Source organism: Leptodactylus fuscus, chromosome 9 (genome assembly GCF_031893055.1).
Source record: "Leptodactylus fuscus isolate aLepFus1 chromosome 9, aLepFus1.hap2, whole genome shotgun sequence".
In the NCBI taxonomy this organism is placed as follows: Eukaryota; Metazoa; Chordata; class Amphibia; order Anura; family Leptodactylidae; genus Leptodactylus; species Leptodactylus fuscus.
Window position 1 is genome coordinate 7,087,595 of NC_134273.1, and position 21,863 is coordinate 7,109,457.

Sequence of the window (21,863 nt, forward strand, 5' to 3'; positions counted from 1 at the left end):
TACTTATCCTGTATTATACTCCAGAGCTGCGTTCACTATTCTGCTGGTACAGTCACTGTGTACATACATTACATTACTTATCCTGTATTATACTCCAGAGCTGCGCTCACTATTCTGCTGGTACAGTCACTGTGTACATACATTACATTACTTATCCTGTATTATACTCCAGAGCTGCGTTCACTATTCTGCTGGTACAGTCACTGTGTACATACATTACATTACTTATCCTGTATTATACTCCAGAGCTGCGCTCACTATTCTGTTACATAACTGAAGTTGCTCTTGCACTTGAGTGTCTTCTCTATAGATCCTGCACATGTTTTACTCCAGTCACACCGAGAGCTCCATTCAGGGCTCTGCTAGTTTCCCTTTTATCTCTCATACTACCTGACTCCTCAGTGAGTGCACTAAACATATTTGCTGTGTTGCGTTGCAGTAGATGTAGCTTTTGCTCTGCACATTGTACTGTAGGTGCGCAGTTACTTTGTATAATGTTGTATTTCTTAAGTTACAAGCAGCAGAGTTGTGATTGCAGCTCTGGATGTGCTCGGAGTACCCCTGAATGCAGCTACTTATCACCATATATATGTCATATTAAGACGTTGCGAGGTAAACATACACTTAAGTATGACATTGATGAATCTTCCCGTTACTTCTTCCCCTCGGCATTCTGAGTCATTTACCACTTTTTAGCATATTTTTTAATGTTTTTGCAGTTTTATGGCAGCCGGAGCGCCTTGTTCATTAATCCCCTCTTACATCTATTTAGCTGGGCTCATAGTTTACAGTCGCCCTAAATGAAATGATTGCAGATCTCTATTACCGGGGGAGGGGGAGGGGGGTCTGATAAATTAGGAAAAGGAAGAAATAAGCTCGAAAATGAAATGGCTCCTGCTAAATGATCTTTCACAAGTTGTGGGGAGACGGACGCTGCTGCCCTGGATGTTATTTATACGGGGATATCAAGCACTTGAGTTCTAGTTGACCAGTACTTGAACCCTACAAACCACACGGCCAATTTCTTACTCTTGGTATTTATCTGTCTGCGGATCTGTGAATGCAGAAAAGGACCGTGCAAGAAAGTATCTGAGCCGGAGGAACCGTTCCAGGGCCGGGTCCATTACACTGACTATCAGGTCTATCTGCAGGGGGGAGGGGGGTAAATAAACTGAGGACAAAAAATATTCCAGGGATTTTTCTGCAAATTCCCCTGCAAAGTCATCTGCATTTGTGCCCAGATATTGTGCACTGAGGATGCTGGGAGTTGTAGTGTTGCAACGGATGGAGCCGCAAGTTAGGGGTCGGTGTGCTGCAGAGGGACCCTCCATATATTATATTATATCTCATATCCTCCATATATTATATTATATTTCATACCCTCCATATATTATATCATATTGTTAGAATGCCCGCGCCTCCGCGTTCCTGGTAACCCGTCTCAGTCACACGACAGTAGATTAATTTTCTTCCTTCTGGTGGACACATAACAGCCGCCATTATGGAAGTTATAAAGACTTCACTAAAGGATTTTATTGTTCCTTAAAACCACTGTAGTCCAATTTTATGGTCTCGCCGGTTGCCATCTCTCTTCCCCCCGGAGCGCGCTGCATGTAGGATGAGATGCCTGTATGGCGGATCAATTTGTTGACTGTTGTCAAAACTGATATTGTCAGACAGTGCGAGCGCTCGGCCTCCTAAATTCTATTGCTCCATAAATTAAACTTACTGCTCGGCCTCATAAAATGTTAAATATACAGTTACGCGGGCGCACAGCTGAGCCGGGCCGGCGCTGACATGGAGCTTTAGTCAGTGTTTGTTCCCGGCTAAGTGATTCCGAGCGAAGGGATCGGATTTATGACTTGGCCGAAACATCCACCCTGAATTATAGATCACTCAGGTGGACGCTCCATTGTAACAAACACCTGCTCTGGACACTGAGCACTCTGCAGCGTCCTGACGTCAGCGCCATCACTCTGCCGGTTATGGAGTAAGGAATCGTAAACTCAGGCCGCCATCGCTGGCAAACGGTCAACGTCTTGTAATCCGGCAACCGATAACCCAGAAATCTGATAATCCCACATAGAAGTGCAGTATAGTTTGGATTTAGTGTGGAGGGCGTGAACAGTTTTGCAACCACTTGTTTTAATTTCTCTGCTGTATCGAAAAAATAAATAAAATGTATCAACTTTTGTAAATGATTCTATTGTTACATTTAAAGCTCCTGTGCATCTCCATGGCTACAGACTACAAACAATCCCTATGTGTAGTCTGATCCTCCCACCACACATTACTTTCTTCCATCTGCTCCACTTGTGCAGTCTGAATAGGACAGAGTGTTATTGCAGTGTAAAGCATGGGGGACACAGGGCTGATAATACTCAATGTAGACTAATATAAGAATATCTGTTTGTTGACTTTAGTATTTTTCTTCCTTCACAGCCCAATGGTAGCAGCCAAGGCAAGGTGCACAATCCATTCCTTCCTACTCCCATGTTGCCACCACCTCCTCCGCCACCAATGGCCAGGCCTGTGCCCCTGCCAGTGCCAGACACAAAGCCTCCGACTACGTCTACAGAAGGAGGAGCCACATCTCCCACTTCTCCGAGTAAGTGAAAGCGGTCGCTATACAAGATAAGATTCCCAACAACTTATATTTCAAGTTAATTAAAATATTTTAAATCTATGGTTTTTTTTTATTTTTAACTCCTTCTCTGGGGGCGGCCATATTTGTTTCCACTTCGGCCTTATCTACAAGTCGTACGCTTCTCTAATTTATTATATACCCCATGGAGTGACATCGAGTAGATTTCATGAGAATGAAGTGACTCTGCTGACCTTGCTCCAATCTGTACAGCAAAGCCAAAGCCTTATGGAAGGATACACGTATATAATATACAGCGAAACCCTCCAACCTAATATACAATACTGTACACTAATTTATAATGAATACCTATAGACTGGCTATATAATGTATACAGGCTCCGGCTGGCGGCCATATTTGTATCCACCTTGAGCATATCTATAGGTTATACGCCGCTCTGGCTTATTATCTCGCCCTCGCCTATAGAGTGACAGCGGCTGTAGACCAGGGAATTACAGTTCTCGCAGATTTCATGTGAGCGAACTCTCCGCTGTTTTCGTAGTCTAGCTGAAAGTGAACTTCCTGGGGCTCGGCTCACATCATTTATTTAAAGGCTTCCAAAAAAATACCGAAGACTTTCATATTCTCCACATTCACGTAACGCCGCCTGAATTTATTATCAGAAATACCTGAGGTTAGACTTGCAGAAGAGATTCCGAGCGAGGTGAAATTAATAATAGAAGTGGACATGAAAGAACGTAACAATAGCAAATGAAGAGGAGAAGCGAGAGGAGAGTATATATGTATACATAGTGGCCAGTGCTTACATATCAGTACAGCCTATCCGTATACTAGAGAGCTGTGACATCACTGAGAATACAGCCTATCCGTATACTAGAGAGCGGTGACATCACTGAGAATACAGCCTATCCATATACTAGAGAGGAGTGACATCACTGAGAATACAGCCTATCTATATACTAGAGAGCGGTGACATCACTGACCTATCCATATACTAGAGAGCTGTGACATCACTGAGAATACAGCCTATCCGTATACTAGAGAGCAGTGACATCACTGAGAATACAGCCTATCCATATACTAGAGAGCAGTGACATCACTGAGAATACAGCCTATCCGTATACTAGAGAGCAGTGACATCACTGAGAATACAGCCTATCCATATACTAGAGAGCAGTGACATCACTGAGAATACAGCCTATCCGTATACTAGAGAGCGGTGACATCACTGAGAATACAGCCTATCCATATACTAGAGAGCGGTGACATCACTGAGAATACAGCCTATCCGTATACTAGAGAGCAGTGACATCACTAAGAATACAGCCTATCCGTATACTAGAGAGCGGTGACATCACTGAGAATACAGCCTATCCGTATACTAGAGAGCGGTGACATCACTGAGAATACAGCCTATCTATATACTAGAGAGCGGGGACATCACTGAGAATACAGCCTATCCGTATACTAGAGAGCGGGGACATCACTGAGAATACAGCCTATCCGTATACTAGAGAGCAGTGACATCACTGAGAATACAGCCTATCCATATACTAGAGAGCGGTGACATCACTGAGAATACAGGCTATCCGTATACTAGAGAGCGGTGACATCACTGAGAATACAGCCTATCCGTATACTAGAGAGCGGTGACATCACTGAGAATACAGCCTATCCGTATACTAGAGAGCGGTGACATCACTGAGAATACAGCCTATCCATATACTAGAGAGCAGTGACATCACTGACCTATCCATATACTAGAGAGCGGTGACATCACTGACCTATACATATACTAGAGAGCGGTGACATCACTGACCTATACATATACTAGAGAGCGGTGACATCACTGACCTATACATATACTAGAGAGCGGTGACATCACTGAGAATACAGCCTATCCATATACTAGAGAGCGGGGACATCACTGAGAATACAGCCTATCCGTATACTAGAGAGGAGTGACATCACTGAGAATACAGCCTATCTATATACTAGAGAGCGGTGACATCACTGACCTATCCATATACTAGAGAGCGGTGACATCACTGACCTATCCATATACTAGAGAGCGGTGACATCACTGACCTATCCATATACTAGAGAGCGGTGACATCACTGACCTATACATATACTAGAGAGCGGGGACATCACTGACCTATCCATATACTAGAGAGCGGTGACATCACTGACCTATCCATATACTAGAGAGTGGTGACATCACTGACCTATACATATACTAGAGAGCGGTGACATCACTGACCTATCCATATACTAGAGAGTGGTGACATCACTGACCTATACATATACTAGAGAGCGGTGACATCACTGACCTATCCATATACTAGAGAGTAGTGACATCACTCTCTATGATGTCATACGTGTAATATCTCGGTTTCTCTCCTGAATGCTGTTACTGTTTCTTTCTAACACTTTTTCGGCAGTTTTCACTTTCCTTCTCTTTACTAATCTTTCCCTTCTTTCCCTTTTTTGCGGCCCTTGCAGAACAGACAGGATTGCTTAATTCGGCAGGTAGGGGGCGATACTTTGGTGTCTGTATTTACCATTCTATCCATCTGGTTCTTCCATTATTTGGGGACCCCCATGTCCTCACCCTCCATCACTCAGTCATTGTGTCACCCGTTTAGTCCTATTCATTGTCATACAATGTGTCCGGCTGTCCAAGGGGTAACATGAAGTAATATTTGTACTGGGGTCACCGGTGTTGGTGCATCATCTCGAGCTCTGGTCTCCCATATGGAGCAGAGGGACTCCTGAGCCCCTCCGGCCTGCACCTCCTTCCATGCTAGTGGGGTTCTAGGTTCTCCCCCCAGTCTTTGGGCCTTACCTGTGTGACGCCCGGCTATCTGTCTGGCTCTGGCCCTCGCCCTCTCATCTGAGTGAATGACATCATGGCGGCTGGTAATGTGCTGCTGACTCGCTACTTCCTATAGATGGTTATGGAGCCGAGCGGCTGGGACATCCTGCATCAAACGGTGCAGAAGAAGTTCCCCTGGCCATGAATAAGTGATAGTCCTGAGATGTAAGTGCGCCTCGCCTTATTACAGGAAGCTCTTCACGTAACGGCAGATAACAGAGCCATGTCTCACGCGCATTAACTTTATGAATTTATTCCCAATGGGACTCTCTCAGCCCAGGCCGAGTGTGAGATCGCACCAGCGCCTTGTAGGTTGCTTATGTTTTATGCAGGGTTGGGGGGGGGATGATTTTGCAGGACATACTACCTGCTTATATACAGTCCTTCTAACAAGGATCCTTGAAATCTGGGGAGGAGGGGGTCGCCTATCTGATTTTGGAGCAACTCAAGCTCTTTGCATCCTGTAGAAGCTGCCCCTCCACTGATTCCGGCACAGTTGGAAATTTTTCTCTAGCCCCTGCCATTCTTGAACAATCAGTGCAGTTAATTTTGGTACCTGTTATGCTAACTAGACTCCCTAATGTCCAGTGAGTGGTGTCAGGCAAGGGGGCGTGAGCTCTGACATCACCCATGTGACATTAGGGAGTCTAGTCTGATTGCTCAGGAATGGTGGGGACTAGAGAAAAAATTCCAACTGTGCCGGAATCAGTACAGTATATGCAGTTTTTGTTGCAGTTGCAATCAAATTTATTGAATTTATTTCAACTATAAAATTACAAAATGGCACAAAATAATCATCGGAACTACAGGCAGGTTTTTCCAGTTTTATCTTTGTCCAGCTGCACTTTGTGAACATTCCCCTAGAATTGGAGCCAGTTACATTTTTTCCACTGCACTTATGATCCAGTGTTATCAGCGTCATGTGACTGCAGTCTTAGAATCCCAAGCAGACGGGAATCATGTGACTAGACTCATTAGGCTGATGAGAAGGTGTCAGCCGCCATTGTGATGGCACCGCGCAGCCTCCCGTCCGTGCCGCGTTATATATGAGCCATTGCCTCTGACAAACGATCATCTTCTCGCCACTTTACGAATTACCACGTTGCTTAGATGCTTAATTGGATAAAACATTGCGCTAATTATTAAGACCGTCTCTGCGTGCGCTCGAGGGCGAAATATTGTCGATGGTTTAAAAATAAGATTGAGATAGTGGCGAGCGTCGCTGTGGCGCGGTACCGACAGCTCATTTAATGATATTTACGAGCTCACTTAAGTTCTATTTCATAATTAAATAAGAGACTAAGATGCGATAATTTGCCGTCATTACTTACCCATTCCATTATTCCGGAGCAGCGCTCACATCTACCAGCAGACGGCTGTGGAAGGAGGATTGTGGTCGCGTTTACGTCTTATGTTGCGCGCAAATGTGTTTGACACCTTGAACTCTCGTGTCTTGTCTGTTAAAGAGCCAATTAGTGTTTCTTACAAGGAGCAGAGGGTTTAGGTAAGATAGTAATACCGCCAAGTACAAGGAGCGGAGGGTTTAGATAAGATAGTAATACCGCCAAATACAAGGAGCAGAGGGTTTAGGTAAGATAGTAATACCGCCAAGTACAAGGAGCAGAGGGTTTAGATAAGATAGTAATACCGCCAAATACAAGGAGCAGAGGGTTTAGATAAGATAGTAATACCGCCAAATACAAGGAGCGGAGGGTTTAGGTAAGATAGTAATACCGCCAAGTACAAGGAGCGGAGGGTTTAGGTAAGATAGTAATACCGCCAAGTACAAGGAGCAGAGGGTTTAGGTAAGATAGTAATACCGCCAAGTACAAGGAGCGGAGGGTTTAGATAAGATAGTAATACCGCCAAATACAAGGAGCAGAGGGTTTAGGTAAGATAGTAATACCGCCAAGTACAAGGAGCGGAGGGTTTAGGTAAGATAGTAATACCGCCAAGTACAAGGAGCGGAGGGTTTAGGTAAGATAGTAATACCGCCAAGTACAAGGAGCGGAGGGTTTAGGTAAGATAGTAATACCGCCAAGTACAAGGAGCGGAGGGTTTAGGTAAGATAGTAATACCGCCAAGTACAAGGAGCGGAGGGTTTAGGTAAGATAGTAATACCGCCAAGTACAAGGAGCGGAGGGTTTAGGTAAGATATTAATACCGCCAAGTACAAGGAGCGGAGGGTTTAGGTAAGATAGTAATACCGCCAAGTACAAGGAGCGGAGGGTTTAGGTAAGATAGTAATACCGCCAAGTACAAGGAGCGGAGGGTTTAGGTAAGATAGTAATACCGCCAAGTACAAGGAGCGGAGGGTTTAGGTAAGATAGTAATACCGCCAAGTACAAGGAGCGGAGGGTTTAGGTAAGATAGTAATACCGCCAAGTACAAGGAGCAGAGGGTTTAGGTAAGATATTAATACCGCCAAGAACAAGGGCGGAGGGTTTAGGTAAAGTATGATGAGACGTCATCACCAGAGCAGGCAGGAGAAAAAGAATAATGTGGTTCCTGGTTCAGATACAAAGTACGCTACTTGATACAAAGTGTCCTGTATACAGGTGGATGCTATATTGTGTCTAGTTCGTGGCCGCCGTCCTGTGCTGCGGTCCCACCCTTTATCCCAGTATGCCCAGGGGGGCTCTTGTACATTTCTCATTGTTTAAGAACTTTTACTTTTTCTCTGGTTTTCTGAACTTTTTTGAGAAACTATTTCAGTCGGGCAGATTTGCGAGCCATTCTAACAGGAAGCGGGTGCCGGTCTAATCACAAGTCATTTCAGAGGATGTAACACTTGCCAATATATTTAGTTCATTTCCTGGTACGCGCCGCTCAGAATCTGTCAATCACTTTGCCTTTTCTTGTCATTTCTGAGCTTCTTGGTGAAATCCTCTTATAGAACACTTAGATATTTAAAGGGACAACCCCAAATCCATCGAACCCAGGAGTAGAACCTCGGGAACCAGGTGACAGATCCCTAGGGCAAGATAAGAGCGTAATCCAGGAACAAGAGTCACAAAAGGATCCAACTCAATCCAAAGTCACAGTCAATGCATTGCCCATTGGAGTTGCCACCTTGCTTTCTATAGACCCTGAATGGCATAGGCTTCGGCATATGTATCTGTCCTTCCTCTGATGGTGTTGCTTCTCCATTATATTCTGGGGTGAGGTTTAAGATTTCCGGATAATCTTTACTCTGCATTGTGCTATCCCTCTGTTATTCCTCCTGGAAATGTATCATTTGTGTGTATCAGACTGTAAAGCCACGCCCCATCAACAAGCAGAATGGAAACGCCCAGTTGTCAATTTATGCAAACATTTCCAGGAGGAATAACTTAGGAACAGTAAAGTGGGAATTTATTAAACAGGTATTTCTTAAAGGTGATGTATCAGGAGAGCGGCGCGGGCCTCAGTAATGGACACGTGTGTTTGTGTCTCCCTCAGTCACTTCCTCCATCATTATAGATCACGCGGGTAACCCCTGATAAATTGCAGGACATGTTAATCACTTTGCAGGGATGTATGGGGACCGCTTACCAAATGTAAATGACTCAATGAGCTTGCGGTCTTGCTCGGCTTCTATTTGCAGATGTGTTGGTCTATAATAGAATTATTACAGTACTTGAGTCATTTTGTGACTTGCAGCCTTCAGAATAATATCCACTGGCTTGGACCAGCTCCAGCTCGGCAATATCGCTTTGAACCTTAAATTGATTCTCGCCTCCCCCCCCCCCCCCCCCCCGACTATGGAAATAATGTGCAGACTGCACAGGAAGCCACAAGAACATTCCCTAACAAGTGCAGCCCGGCCAGAGAAGACCGAGGAGCCGGGAAGAGACCCCCGAAATACAATGTATCCCAATAATAGTCTGCAGGGGGGGGTTATATAATCTAATGACATGCAGATAATAGGCAGACGGGCGACTGTATATATATATACTCGTATAACAGCAGAATTCATTGTTACATGTTCTATTGTGTTGCATTTTGTTAACCTTTTATATCTTTTTTTTTTTTATTTACCTGCAGCCTACTCAACACCCAGCACTTCCCCCGCAAACCGATTTGTCAGTGTTGGACCACGAGATCCAAGCTTTGTAAATATCCCTCAACAGACTCAGGTATGAAACTCTATTCTCCTGACAGGCGGTCTTATATTCATGGGAGATTTCAGCTCTGAAGTCTGCAGAATTTTGAATGGAGTATAATATAGGATGTAACTCAGGATCAGTAATGTAATGTATGTACACAGTGACTGCACCAGCAGAATAGTGAGCGCAGCTCTGGAGTATAATACAGGATAAGTGATGTAATGTATGTACACAGTGACTGCACCTGCAGAATAGTGAGCGCAGCTCTGGAGTATAATACAGGATAAGTAATGTAATGTATGTACACAGTGACTGCACCAGCAGAATAGTGAGCGCAGCTCTGGAGTATAATACAGAATAAGTAATGTAATGTATGTACACAGTGACTGTACCAGCAGAATAGTGAGCGCAGCTCTGGAGTATAATACAGGATAAGTAATGTAATGTATGTACACAGTGACTGTACCAGCAGAATAGTGAGCGCAGCTCTGGAGTATAATACAGGATAAGTAATGTAATGTATGTACACAGTGACTGTACCAGCAGAATAGTGAGCGCAGCTCTGGAGTATAATACAGGATAAGTAATGTAATGTATGTACACAGCGACTGTACCAGCAGAATAGTGAGCGCAGCTCTGGAGTATAATACAGGATAAGTAATGTAATGTATGTACACAGCGACTGTACCAGCAGAATAGTGAGCGCAGCTCTGGAGTATAATACAGGATAAGTAATGTAATGTATGTACACAGTGACTGCACCAGCAGAATAGTGAGCGCAGCTCTGGAGTATAATACAGGATAAGTAATGTAATGTATGTACACAGTGACTGTACCAGCAGAATAGTGAGCGCAGCTCTGGAGTATAATACAGAATAAGTAATGTAATGTATGTACACAGTGACTGTACCAGCAGAATAGTGAGCGCAGCTCTGGAGTATAATACAGGATAAGTAATGTAATGTATGTACACAGTGACTGTACCAGCAGAATAGTGAGCGCAGCTCTGGAGTATAATACAGGATAAGTAATGTAATGTATGTACACAGTGACTGTACCAGCAGAATAGTGAGCGCAGCTCTGGAGTATAATACAGGATAAGTAATGTAATGTATGTACACAGCGACTGTACCAGCAGAATAGTGAGCGCAGCTCTGGAGTATAATACAGGATAAGTAATGTAATGTATGTACACAGCGACTGTACCAGCAGAATAGTGAGCGCAGCTCTGGAGTATAATACAGGATAAGTAATGTAATGTATGTACACAGTGACTGCACCAGCAGAATAGTGAGCGCAGCTCTGGAGTATAATACAGGGTAAGTAATGTAATGTATGTACATAGTGACTGCACCAGCAGAATAGTGAGCGCAGCTCTGGAGTATAATACAGCATAAGTAATGTAATGTATGTACACAGTGACTCCCGCAGAATAGTGAGCGCAGCTCTGGAGTATAATACAGGATAAGTAATGTAATGTATGTACACAGTGACTGCACCAGCAGTATAGTGAGCGCAGCTCTGGAGTATAATACAGGATAAGTAATGTAATGTATGTACACAGTGACTGCACCAGCAGTATAGTGAGCGCAGCTCTGGAGTATAATACAGGATAAGTAATGTAATGTATGTACACAGTGACTGTACCAGCAGAATAGTGAGCGCAGCTCTGGAGTATAATACAGGATAAGTAATGTAATGTATGTACACAGTGACTGTACCAGCAGAATAGTGAGCGCAGCTCTGGAGTATAATACAGGATAAGTAATGTAATGTATGTACACAGTGACTGCACCAGCAGAATAGTGAGCGCAGCTCTGGAGTATAATACAGGATAAGTAATGTAATGTATGTACACAGTGACTCCCGCAGAATAGTGAGCGCAGCTCTGGAGTATAATACAGGATAAGTAATGTAATGTATGTACACAGTGACTCCCGCAGAATAGTGAGCACAGCTCTGGGGTATAATACAGGATAAGTAATGTAATGTATGTACACAGTGACTGTACCAGCAGTATAGTGAGCGCAGCTCTGGAGTATAATACAGGATAAGTAATGTAATGTATGTACACAGTGACTCCCGCAGAATAGTGAGTGCAGCTCTGGAGCATGATACAGGCCATCTCTTGGATGTGATGCACGTCTTGATGCGCTCAATTGAAGTTTTCCATCTTTCCCTCAGTTTTGATACTCCGATGTGACATTTGATATAACACATTACATTGCACTATTTTCGTCCTTCCCTCTGTAGCGCAGTCATTGTAGCTGTTCGCGGAGGAGGTTTCATGTTTATTTAATGCCCATTCTGGGGTTCGGCAGACTATGCCGGGGGCAGCTTTGACACTTTGTACTTCATATTCTCCGTGGTCTTTTCCTTCCAGACACTTCTTATCCCGGTTTAGTTACTGCTTTGTATTTTTTATCACTAAGCTTGTGCCCGGCCGCCCCGTCACCCAAATCGCCTGCAATGATTGACTTATTAGGGTTATTTACACCCCATTGGGTGCCATGGATATTACTTCATTATTTTGGCCGGTTATAGATGTACGGGGCCACTCCTTGCACAATAAGTAAAGGCTTCTAATAAGTTCCAGGCAGGCATCGCCTTTATTCTTGAGGGTCAGCCCTAAGGTGAGCAGTGGGGTAAACCTGGAGGGTTATTCTGCATTCGCTGCTCCCCATCTGCAGTCCACTGTTACCCTTGTGCTCCGAGCCGATAGTTTTATCTCCACTTGTTTCTTATTTTAACCCTTCCCAAGCTTGCTGAGCTTCAAGGCCGCCCATTTCCATGGATCTTGTATCTAGAAGTTTCAGGGCACGTGCTTCGAAGTCACCAAGAGTTGAACTGAAACCTCAGCAGAGGAGGACGACTTGATAAGACCAAAGCGGCTAAATTAAACAGCAGTATAAAGGTAGCGGAGGAGCCAAAGCTGCTCAAGGTCAGGAGGGTGCCACATAAACATAAAGCCACGTAGGAAGATAGCAGCAGGGCTCAGACTCTGAGAGGACATGAAAGATTCAGGAGCCAGCCGGCTAATGAGATCAAGAACTCTCCTATCTGTAGTCTAACAAAAATAAGCAAGTATCTGCTGTCCACGTCCGATGGGTCCTGGGATCAGGGGGGTAAGTAAAGGGCTGTGGTGCAGAAGCTGCTCGGACGCCCCTGGGCTAATTCTCCTTATGATCATCCACGTCTATTCTCTGCATTTTAGCAGCATTTCCATTCCCCTTTCCTTTTCTATCTGACCCAGAGCACCATGTCTGTGCAGACAAGCCCCCTATCTCATGCCGGTGCCCCCCACACGATAACCATGCCATCTTATATACCACAAAACCCTTCCTAGATTATTTGATTCTGGCCAATTTTTTCCTTTTGGACAGTGGGAGTCTGTGTATCCTAAATCTTCTAGTGCACCAGAGGGCAGGGGGAATAGATTTATGGTACACAGACGGCCAACTATCAGAAGAGACGGGGAAGGGGATCAAAGATGTTTCTCCAGCCCTAGTTTGGTGAGGGAGACCTGTGGGGCTTCTGGGCTCGGTCCTGCGACCTCTATAGCTATGCCAGGTATATAGGATATAGGCGTCTTTGTAAAGGACAAAAGACCAAGGAACAGATTTGAAGAACCAATGGGGGACAACACCATGATGATTATGGGCCATAAAGTTGGTGTTGGCTGCTGTTGGACACAAAAAGTTCCAGGTGTTCAGGTCCTGACGTTTGAGGTTGTCTCCTGCTTGTTCCAGCTCACTTGTCCTTGCCATAAAGTATCCCCTATAGGGTAACCCTCCATTACTCACCTCCTGTAGTGACAGATGGGCCGGGGTCATTCCGATCCAGGACATACAGTAATATCCCGGCCTTTATGAACATTAATCAGAGCTGCCATGCACCTTTCTGTATCATGGAAAGAAACAAAATGTCATCTATAAACAGAACATCGCCTGTAAAATCAGACCAAGGGATGCTGACACCTTGACGGACAGGCACAGAACGTCTTGAAGACTTGGTCATGTGATCTTCATCCTGTCAGCAAATATTAAAGTGTGTATCAATGGTAAACAAAGGAAATCAACACCGAAACAATGAAAAATGATGGCGGTGGCGACAACCGATACGTTGCAGAGAGAGCTTTACATGGAACCAAACTGGGAGATTGTTGGGTCCTTACAGTAGAGGCTTCCAGTGTGCGACCGCTGCCTTAGGCCGGGGCTACACCGAGACTTAGGCTTAGCTCCAGCTCTTGTCAAGGATCTGCCTCAGTTTGCACCAATTTCTTGTATAAATCCAAGAGCTTCATCTGCAACCTTGTTGGTGTTCCATTATGGCGGTGACATTTAAGTGCACCTTTAGTGATGTCATGGCTAAGACTAGGGCTAGACGGTAACTTTTATCATATTCCAAAACATATTTCATATCTGATACTTTTGTTGCATTTTCTGATTGGTACCGGGCACAAGAACGTGTAAGACATCCGGTGCCCGGACTCCATACTTTTGCAGCAGCTTGCATTACAACTAGAGAAGAGCTGTCCCAGTGGGGATTGGTGTAGCCTATAGTATATATATATATCTAGTGACTCTGCCCGCTCCGCACTCCTTCCGGAATGTTTGCTGCTTTTCTCTCGTCTTTTCTGCGGTCTCGCTTTTTCCTGCCCGTCTGTCACTTCTGGACGTCCAACATCTCTGTTGTTTCTATTTTTATCGACACAGCGATTTGCACTATTTCAAGTATGGCCGAACTCGACACCAGCTCAGCGCTTGACATAATGCCACAGGTGGGGAATCCAAAACCTCGTAAATCATTTGATTTAGAATCCGCTAGACATGGCTTGTCCATCCTGTTTTTGACCCTTAAAGTTGCCCATCACAACAGGACGGGGGTAAATAGGTTGTACGTCCATACGGTATTCTGAGCGTCTCAGCCGGTGTCTCTTGTCTTGTGTCACAGTCCCCAAAAAATCATTGCCGATTCGTGACCCCATACTTCTCACAGCAGAGGGTTTGTTACTGTTCTGTCTGATCCGGGCAAACTGAATAAATCGGCGGAGCTGATCCCTCTCCTGTCCTGAGACTTTGTTACAATGAATCTTCCTGGAGTCAAGGAAAAGGATCACATTGTAACAAAGCCTCAGTTGTGAGATACAATGAATCTTCCTGGAGTCAAGGGAAAGGATCACATTGTAACAAAGCCTCAGCTCTGAGATACAATGAATCTTCCTGGAGGCAAGGGAAAGGATCACATTGTAACAAAGCCTCAGCTGTGAGAGGTTTGTGGTCTGGAGACATACCAACCTATTTGAGCTCTAGACAAACTTTTCAGCACTTTTAATCAGGACTTCTTGCAAAGTTGCTCCATATTGGGCGCCCTGGAACAATCTAAAATTTCATTGGAAGGATTATTTCCCCCCTCAGTCCCCTTGTGATATGTCACTCGCCCCCCACCACTGTGTGTTGTTACATGGTAGCATTCATTCGCAGTGAGGTATCAGAAGGATCTACTGCATCCACAAAGCCCTTTATCCGGCTGTAATGTAAGATAGTCCGTGTCCTTGATATGTGATCTGCCTATGTGAACCCTGCAAAAGCCCCCAGACCCAGCACAACACGGGACACATCGGGGGAGACAACAGAACTTTTATCCTGTTCGGTCACATCTGACAGGTCTGGGAATGCTTTGTGACCACAGTAATGGTTGCTATATTTATTGCTACCCAGCTTTCCCAGTGACAGATTTTTGACTATACTAGTAAGTGCACTTGAAGGGGAGGACGGCAGAGGATGGAATTGCTGTGGAGTTTTCTGCACATTTGTACAGGTACAATCCATAGGAGAATAAGGTAGCCGGCAGGGGAAGATTTCACGATTCTCATCCTCACATGGCAGGAATTAGTTGCGCTGCGTTGCGTTTTTTAGCATTTTCATTTGCAGATTTTTATCATTTTCACCCATTTCAGTGTTGCAGGAGTAAAATCCAGTCAATCCGCTGCAAAACCTTCTTTACATACAGGTAGATTATAGTGCAATGGAAAAATCTACTGCTTGTGAGCATACCCCAAGGCTTCCGAGTGGGCGCCCCATGTGCTTGCTATAAACTCCACCAAGTGGCTGATGGGGAGATTGCAACAAGAAGGAGCTGGTGACCATTGGCAGACATGCTGGGAGTTGTAGTTCTCCTTCTTCCCACATCTCTGACCTAGTTATAAAAACCCAAGTAAAACGATGATGTCTGGATGGTCAAATATTCTGGATTCTAGAAAAACCTAACAAATGTACAAAACTTGTTCCCGCTGCTCCGTCCACAATATTTCTTAATTTTTGAGCCCGATGATCAGAATTTCTGGAATAACGGATGCCGGACTTCAGGATTTCACCGTGTAATGATCCAGAGCTGTTACGTGCTGCAGCGATCCCTTCGTGTATCGGTTATTTTGACGCCTCGTTTTCAGCAAACGCGTCCTCAGCCCCATTTAGCATCCGCTCACATATCCGTAACGGATAATGCTATATCAGATTAGTGCGCAATGTTACCGCATCAGGACGCCGGATCAATATATTGAGCCTGTCTGTCAGAGTGTTTGGTACAGTAATTGTTACAAGGGAGGGGGGGGGTCATGTCCAGATGATGCAAATGAATAAAATATGGCGTTTAGTTGCGTCGCCTTGTTTTACGTACACCTCGTTATGTGTTTACTCTGCAGAGCGCCGCGCAGACGTTAATCAGCCCGATGTACATAATTTATGGCCCGGGCTGGATGCTTGGGAGTCTTGTTGAAAGCATCGATCCGACCCAGGTGATCCGGACCTGACTGTGGTTTTGTATCCGTCCCCCGTCGGCAGCGCGCGGCTTCAGCCTTCCATCACATTGCATTTGTTTGACTGGCAGCTCAGAACTCATCCTGCCAATATCATCGATCTCGCTCCTCTCTTCCCAGAGAAACATTCATCACCGACAAGCAGCTTTTGCAGAATTTTCTGCCACTCCTAATTATAGCGTAATTTCTGACTTTTGGGGGCGCCCTGGGGACAGGCAGTCAGCCGATACTGGGGCCGTGCAGGAGCAAAGGGGATGTTCAGACATGGCCTAGTCCATGCACCGAAATCCATGTGGACTCCAAATCTGCTCCGTAGCTCTCGTGTATGGGGATATCTGGCAGCAAAGGGGGCAATTAATCCTGGGGCTTATCCCAGCACCCTCCAAATATATATTGTATGGCAGTATTATGTGAGCACTGTATAGGTAGACATTATATACACCCTATATGGCAGTATTATGTGCGCACTATCTGACTATTATATATATATGGCCATATAATGTGCTCACTGTATAGGTAGACACTATATACACCCTATACATTATATGGCATTTCCAGACCACCAATACACATAAAGCCCCAGATCTCCATTAATAACAACGCCGCACCGTCAGAATCTTTTCATCAGACAGTAATGGGATCGGACAAGCTCACAGCTCCTCATATTGGACATACATGGTCATGCTACATAGAGGACCTCACAATCATCTATTACATTGGGGGGGGGGAGGGGATAATTGTTTTACTGTAATGCAAGCAATGAAGCCTTGACTCTGCGCAGCCCTGTGAATATATCTCTGATGATGGTGGTGTCAGCTCCGATGTGTACCGTGGGGATTCCAGGGGTGCACGTAGTGTAGTGTGGTGTCTGGAGTGATGTGCACCGTGGGGAGTCCGGGGGTGCACGTAGTGTAGTGTGGTGTCTGGAGTGATGTGCACCGTGGGGAGTCCGGGGGGTGCACGTATTGTAGTGTGGTGTCTGGAGTGATGTGTACCGTGGGGATTCCAGGGGTGCACGTATTGTAGTGTGGTGTCTGGAGTGATGTGTACCGTGGGGAGTCCGGGGGTGCACGTAGTGTAGTGTGGTGTCTGGAGTGATGTGTACCGTGGGGAGTCCGGGGGGTGCACGTATTGTAGTGTGGTGTCTGGAGTGATGTGCACCGTGGGGAGTCCGGGGGTGCACGTAGTGTAGTGTGGTGTCTGGAGTGATGTGTACCGTGGGGATTCCAGGGGTGCACGTATTGTAGTGTGGTGTCTGGAGTGATGTGTACCGTGGGGATTCCAGGGGTGCACGTATTGTAGTGTGGTGTCTGGAGTGATGTGTACCGTGCAATCCAGGGTGGTGTCTACAGTCAGTGGCGTAGCTATACTCTTGTAGGCCCCGATGCAATTGTTTGTCCGGGGACCCCTACCTTCTTGATAGTGATGGTTACGGGTGCTAAGGAGTTTAATCTGCCGTAGTATGCTCAGGGTAATCTGTTGGTTTCCTTGGCTAATGGGCCAGATGGAAGCTGCAATCTCAATACTGATGCCAGTGCTTATGGGCCCCCCCTAAGGCTCCTGGGCCCCGGTGCGACTGCCCTCCCTCCTTGTCTATAGAGATGGGTCCGGTGTCTGCTCTAGTGCGTACCGTGCTGCGTTCCGGGTCATGTGTGTACTATGGTGAGTTGCAGGTAGTGTCTGGTATAATGTGTATCATGGTCAGTCTGGGCTGGTATATACTACGGTCATTCCATAGAAAATGTTTTATTTCAGACCCTGAAAATTTGATATTGAGCAGTAAGATGTCTGAGAATCATGACGGGGTCTCACATTCCTGTGCTGGTGCATGGAAACCATGTTTGGCAAGGAGGAACATTGAGATTACATGCAAATTAGACTCGGCCATAAGTCTCTGCATGTTGCGTCCGCTGCTGTCTGACTTTTATCATGAGTCTCCTGTAACAGATAGATATGTCCCTGTATCTAATCCCAGAGATGCATCACTATTATAGATGGAGTGGATAAGGCATAAATAAATCCTATATCAGCAGACCCCTTTAAGTAGACCATATGGATATAGTAACCACTTGGTGTAATTATGTCTTGTTGTCACGAGACAGACTTTTGTTTATTGGGACTGACATATCTGACAGATAGGACAAGGTTTCCACCTTCTTCTATATTGCCTTTTCTGTGCTCTTCATCTCTGCTCCCTCTCCCCTCTCACAGCATGCAATCTCAGAGACTCTCAGAAATAGAACCTGCAGCTGCATCTCCCTCTTCTCCCTACTAACTAGGCAATTTAATTGGAGTCTAAGTGCTGGTTGAGTAATTATTCTTTCTTTCTGCTCCTTATATATCATTCATGTCTATGGGACACATCGTATGGATTGGACATCAATTTTATAAAAAATATAAAGCTGCTTCCAAACACCTCTTATAGCGACGCATCTCCTGTGGGAACACAGCACCAGGCATGTTGCCAACTGATCAGATCCTTCTGTAACATATCCGCTTTGCCTTTCTCCAAAATTTGCCATTGGGGAGAATCAAAAACACCCCCATACACAAGGGATTCAACCAATTGTACCCAAAATATCTAGTTTGGCACACCTTCCCCAATGTGTAGGGAGGTTTCTACACATCGGCTGTGGCAATGTGCGGACGTTTTAGGTACCGTGTACCACGGATTGGAAAAATAAATTCTAAATCTCGATTTTACCCATGACCCCATTTTTCCAACACGCTCTAAACCCCTTGTTTTTCCGAATATTCCCATTGTGTTTGGCTTTCTGGAGCGGAGCCGCCGACTATTCAACCCTTGTGGTCTTCCAGACTGTAAAAAACCTAAAAAAAATTGGTTGGAGAAAACATATATCTGCGCTGACCACTAATTGTTACTCGATTTGTTAGAAAGTTCACGAATCCTCTCCGATTTCTAAAATGAGGCGAAAAAAAAAAAAACACAAATAAACATGGCTGCCTAGCAACGGGGTTACACGCCAGTGAGCCAACACAGAAAAGGGTATTTCAAAGAGATTTGGCAAGACCTCGCGGCTCAGCACCTCTCCATTGTCTGCCGTAGACGTTAATGGTGCGTTCTGCGGGGCGATCAGATGTCGTTCCTATTGTCCGCGGCCAAAGGCTCACATGTTCTTGATAAAAATAAGACAGTAACACGTAAAAAAAAAAAAAAGTCGGTATCGTATGTTCTCTCTAATGTAATGGGAAAACCTCTCGGAATCTGCCGGCTAACCAGTATTGTTGATTTAGCGAGCATATGGCCGGACGGGCTCCAGCGCTGCACATCCCACCTACAGTTACTTTATGAAATTGCCTTTGTTTTGGTTGGGGTGGGGTGGGGGTTGGCAGGGGATCTGCTTTCATAAGGCTTTGGAGAATTTGAGGTCTTTCTTAACCCCTTCTAGCCTCTAAAACAAAAAATATCCAAATTTCAAAATTTAGAGAAAATTGACCCTTCTTCGAAAACTTTTCTTTTGCAAGAAAAAATCCTACCGGAATAGCGTCCTCTTTAAACTCGAGACGTTGAATTAAGATTCTGAGAAGCGGCAGAATGACCATGGCGAAGATCTAAGCGGTGGGGCGGGTTTTTTGTTTTTTTTTTTGGTTTTTTCACAATTTCTAACTCCTGTGTCCTTTTAATCCTGAGGCAGAGCCTTAAGTCTGTAGAAAGTCTTGTCCAGGGCTGTGTTTTAATGGCTGCAATCTATTTTTTATGAAAAAGCAGGAAACAAGCTGTCCTCGGTAAAAAGATTTACAAAATGTAATCATTGTTGAAATATTCTCTTTGAACTGGCCGGGTCCGCAGGGGTCTATGGCTCCCAATACCCTGTTTTTCTTAAGAACACCCTCACCAGTTCCTCTCTCGGATCAGGTACTGTGCTGGTGTTCCCTTTGAAGTCTTGAATGAATGAAAGAAAAGCATAATAAAAGGGGACTGTTGATCAAGCATAAAATACACTTTAAGCCGACAGAATAGCAGAGTTAACACATACTAAGCTGCTTTTAGCCCCCCCATCCCCCCCCCACTCCTCTCTTTTTCACTTTTTTCCTGGGCTTTGTATACAGTGGGGTTTTATAGGAGGAAAGTCTCTGATCTGTGTAGTATGCCATTTCCTAACAGAGGGGGGAGAAAAAATCTAAAATACGATTGGGAGTCTCGTCCCCTCGATCCGTCCTCGTTTGTTTTCTTGGATTCTTTTGATATTTTTTTTTTTCTTGAATGGAGAGGAACCGTTGCGTTGGCTTGTAGGAGAAAATCCTTCTCGCGTCTGTAAAAGTGTGAACTATTTTATTTTATTGGGTATTTATTATAGGAAATATTAGAAAGGTAAAGAGTAGAGATGAGCGAGTAGTTAAATACTCGATATTCGTTTTGAGTAGCCCCCCGGAATCGAATATCGAATCCTATTATAGTCTATGGGGGGAAAATGCTCGTTTCAGGGTTAGGCAACGTTCGGTCAAATGGAACTTACCAAGTCCACGAGTGAGGGTCGGGCTGGATTCTCCGAGAAGTCTTCTCCCCGCGGCGTCTTCCGGCTCTGAATTCACTCTGCCAGGCACCGGGCCTGGGCAGAGCAGACTGTGCATGCCTGAACTACAAGATAATGGCCGCTTACAGTCAAAGGTAGGAGAAGAACCAGCGTTGATTGGCCGACTGTATAGCATTCGGCCAATCAACGCTGGTTCTGCATCGAATTTTTCCATTCGAATAGCAAGTAGTATTCGATCAAGTACGAGTATTTCGAATACCGTGGTATTCAATCGAATACCTACTCGATCAAATACTACTCACTCATCTCTAGTAAAGAGTAGTTTATGGCGGTTCCATTGGTAATAAATCTATAAGTATCTATATAGGACGGAGTTCTTTACCGTTAGGGTAGTATATCTATGGAATAGCCTACCCCAAGAGGTAGTAATGGATGCCATATGAAGGGGTAGACACTTATCAGATAAATAAAATCAATTAATCTAATTATAACGTTTCAAAAATTTTGGGGTTCACCACCCACAAATTGTTATTATAGGCTAGGGGTGTCTTCAGATCCCAGAGTATAACAAGCAAAGGTCCAGCAAAAAATAAAGCAGTGATACTCACCTCTTCTTACCAGTCTTCACCCACGGGCTCCATCTTCAGGTGTCTTGTCTAACCGCTCACGCCACACGGTCACCACCGATGCCTGGGATTTGTCATGACGCTGGTTCATAGTCATGATGTTGATACTCCCCATGTGAATGCCGAGGCCAAATATCAAGCGTAAGAGGCCACAAGAGCCTACGAGAGAAGTCTAGGAGAGGCGAGTATCAGCTGGGCCTTAGCTTATTATACTCTGGGATCTGACGAGACATGAGAATACCATAACACGTATGGTAAACCTAATACTTACAGGTGAACCTGGCATGGCTCCATGGGGAACAGAACTGCAAAGTGGTTTAACAAGGATCGGCCACTGATATTTGGAAGTCTTG

At 44.9% G+C, this 21,863-nt stretch overlaps 1 protein-coding gene across 17 annotated transcripts in view; it reads left to right on the forward strand.

Moving 5' to 3' along the window:
- NFIA (nuclear factor I A) overlaps positions 1-21,863 on the forward strand; it is a 338,101-nt gene that overhangs the window by 305,923 nt on the left and 10,315 nt on the right. For 9 of the 17 annotated variants that reach the window (XM_075287768.1, XM_075287775.1, XM_075287779.1 and 6 more), the window contains 3 exons: positions 2,443-2,608; positions 5,111-5,137; positions 9,510-9,601. In XM_075287768.1, the coding sequence (XP_075143869.1) occupies positions 2,443-2,608; positions 5,111-5,137; positions 9,510-9,601 (285 nt within the window). The remainder of the gene's footprint in view (positions 1-2,442; positions 2,609-5,110; positions 5,138-9,509; positions 9,602-21,863) is intronic. The other 8 variants (XM_075287770.1, XM_075287781.1, XM_075287780.1 and 5 more) reach the window with 1 other exon arrangement.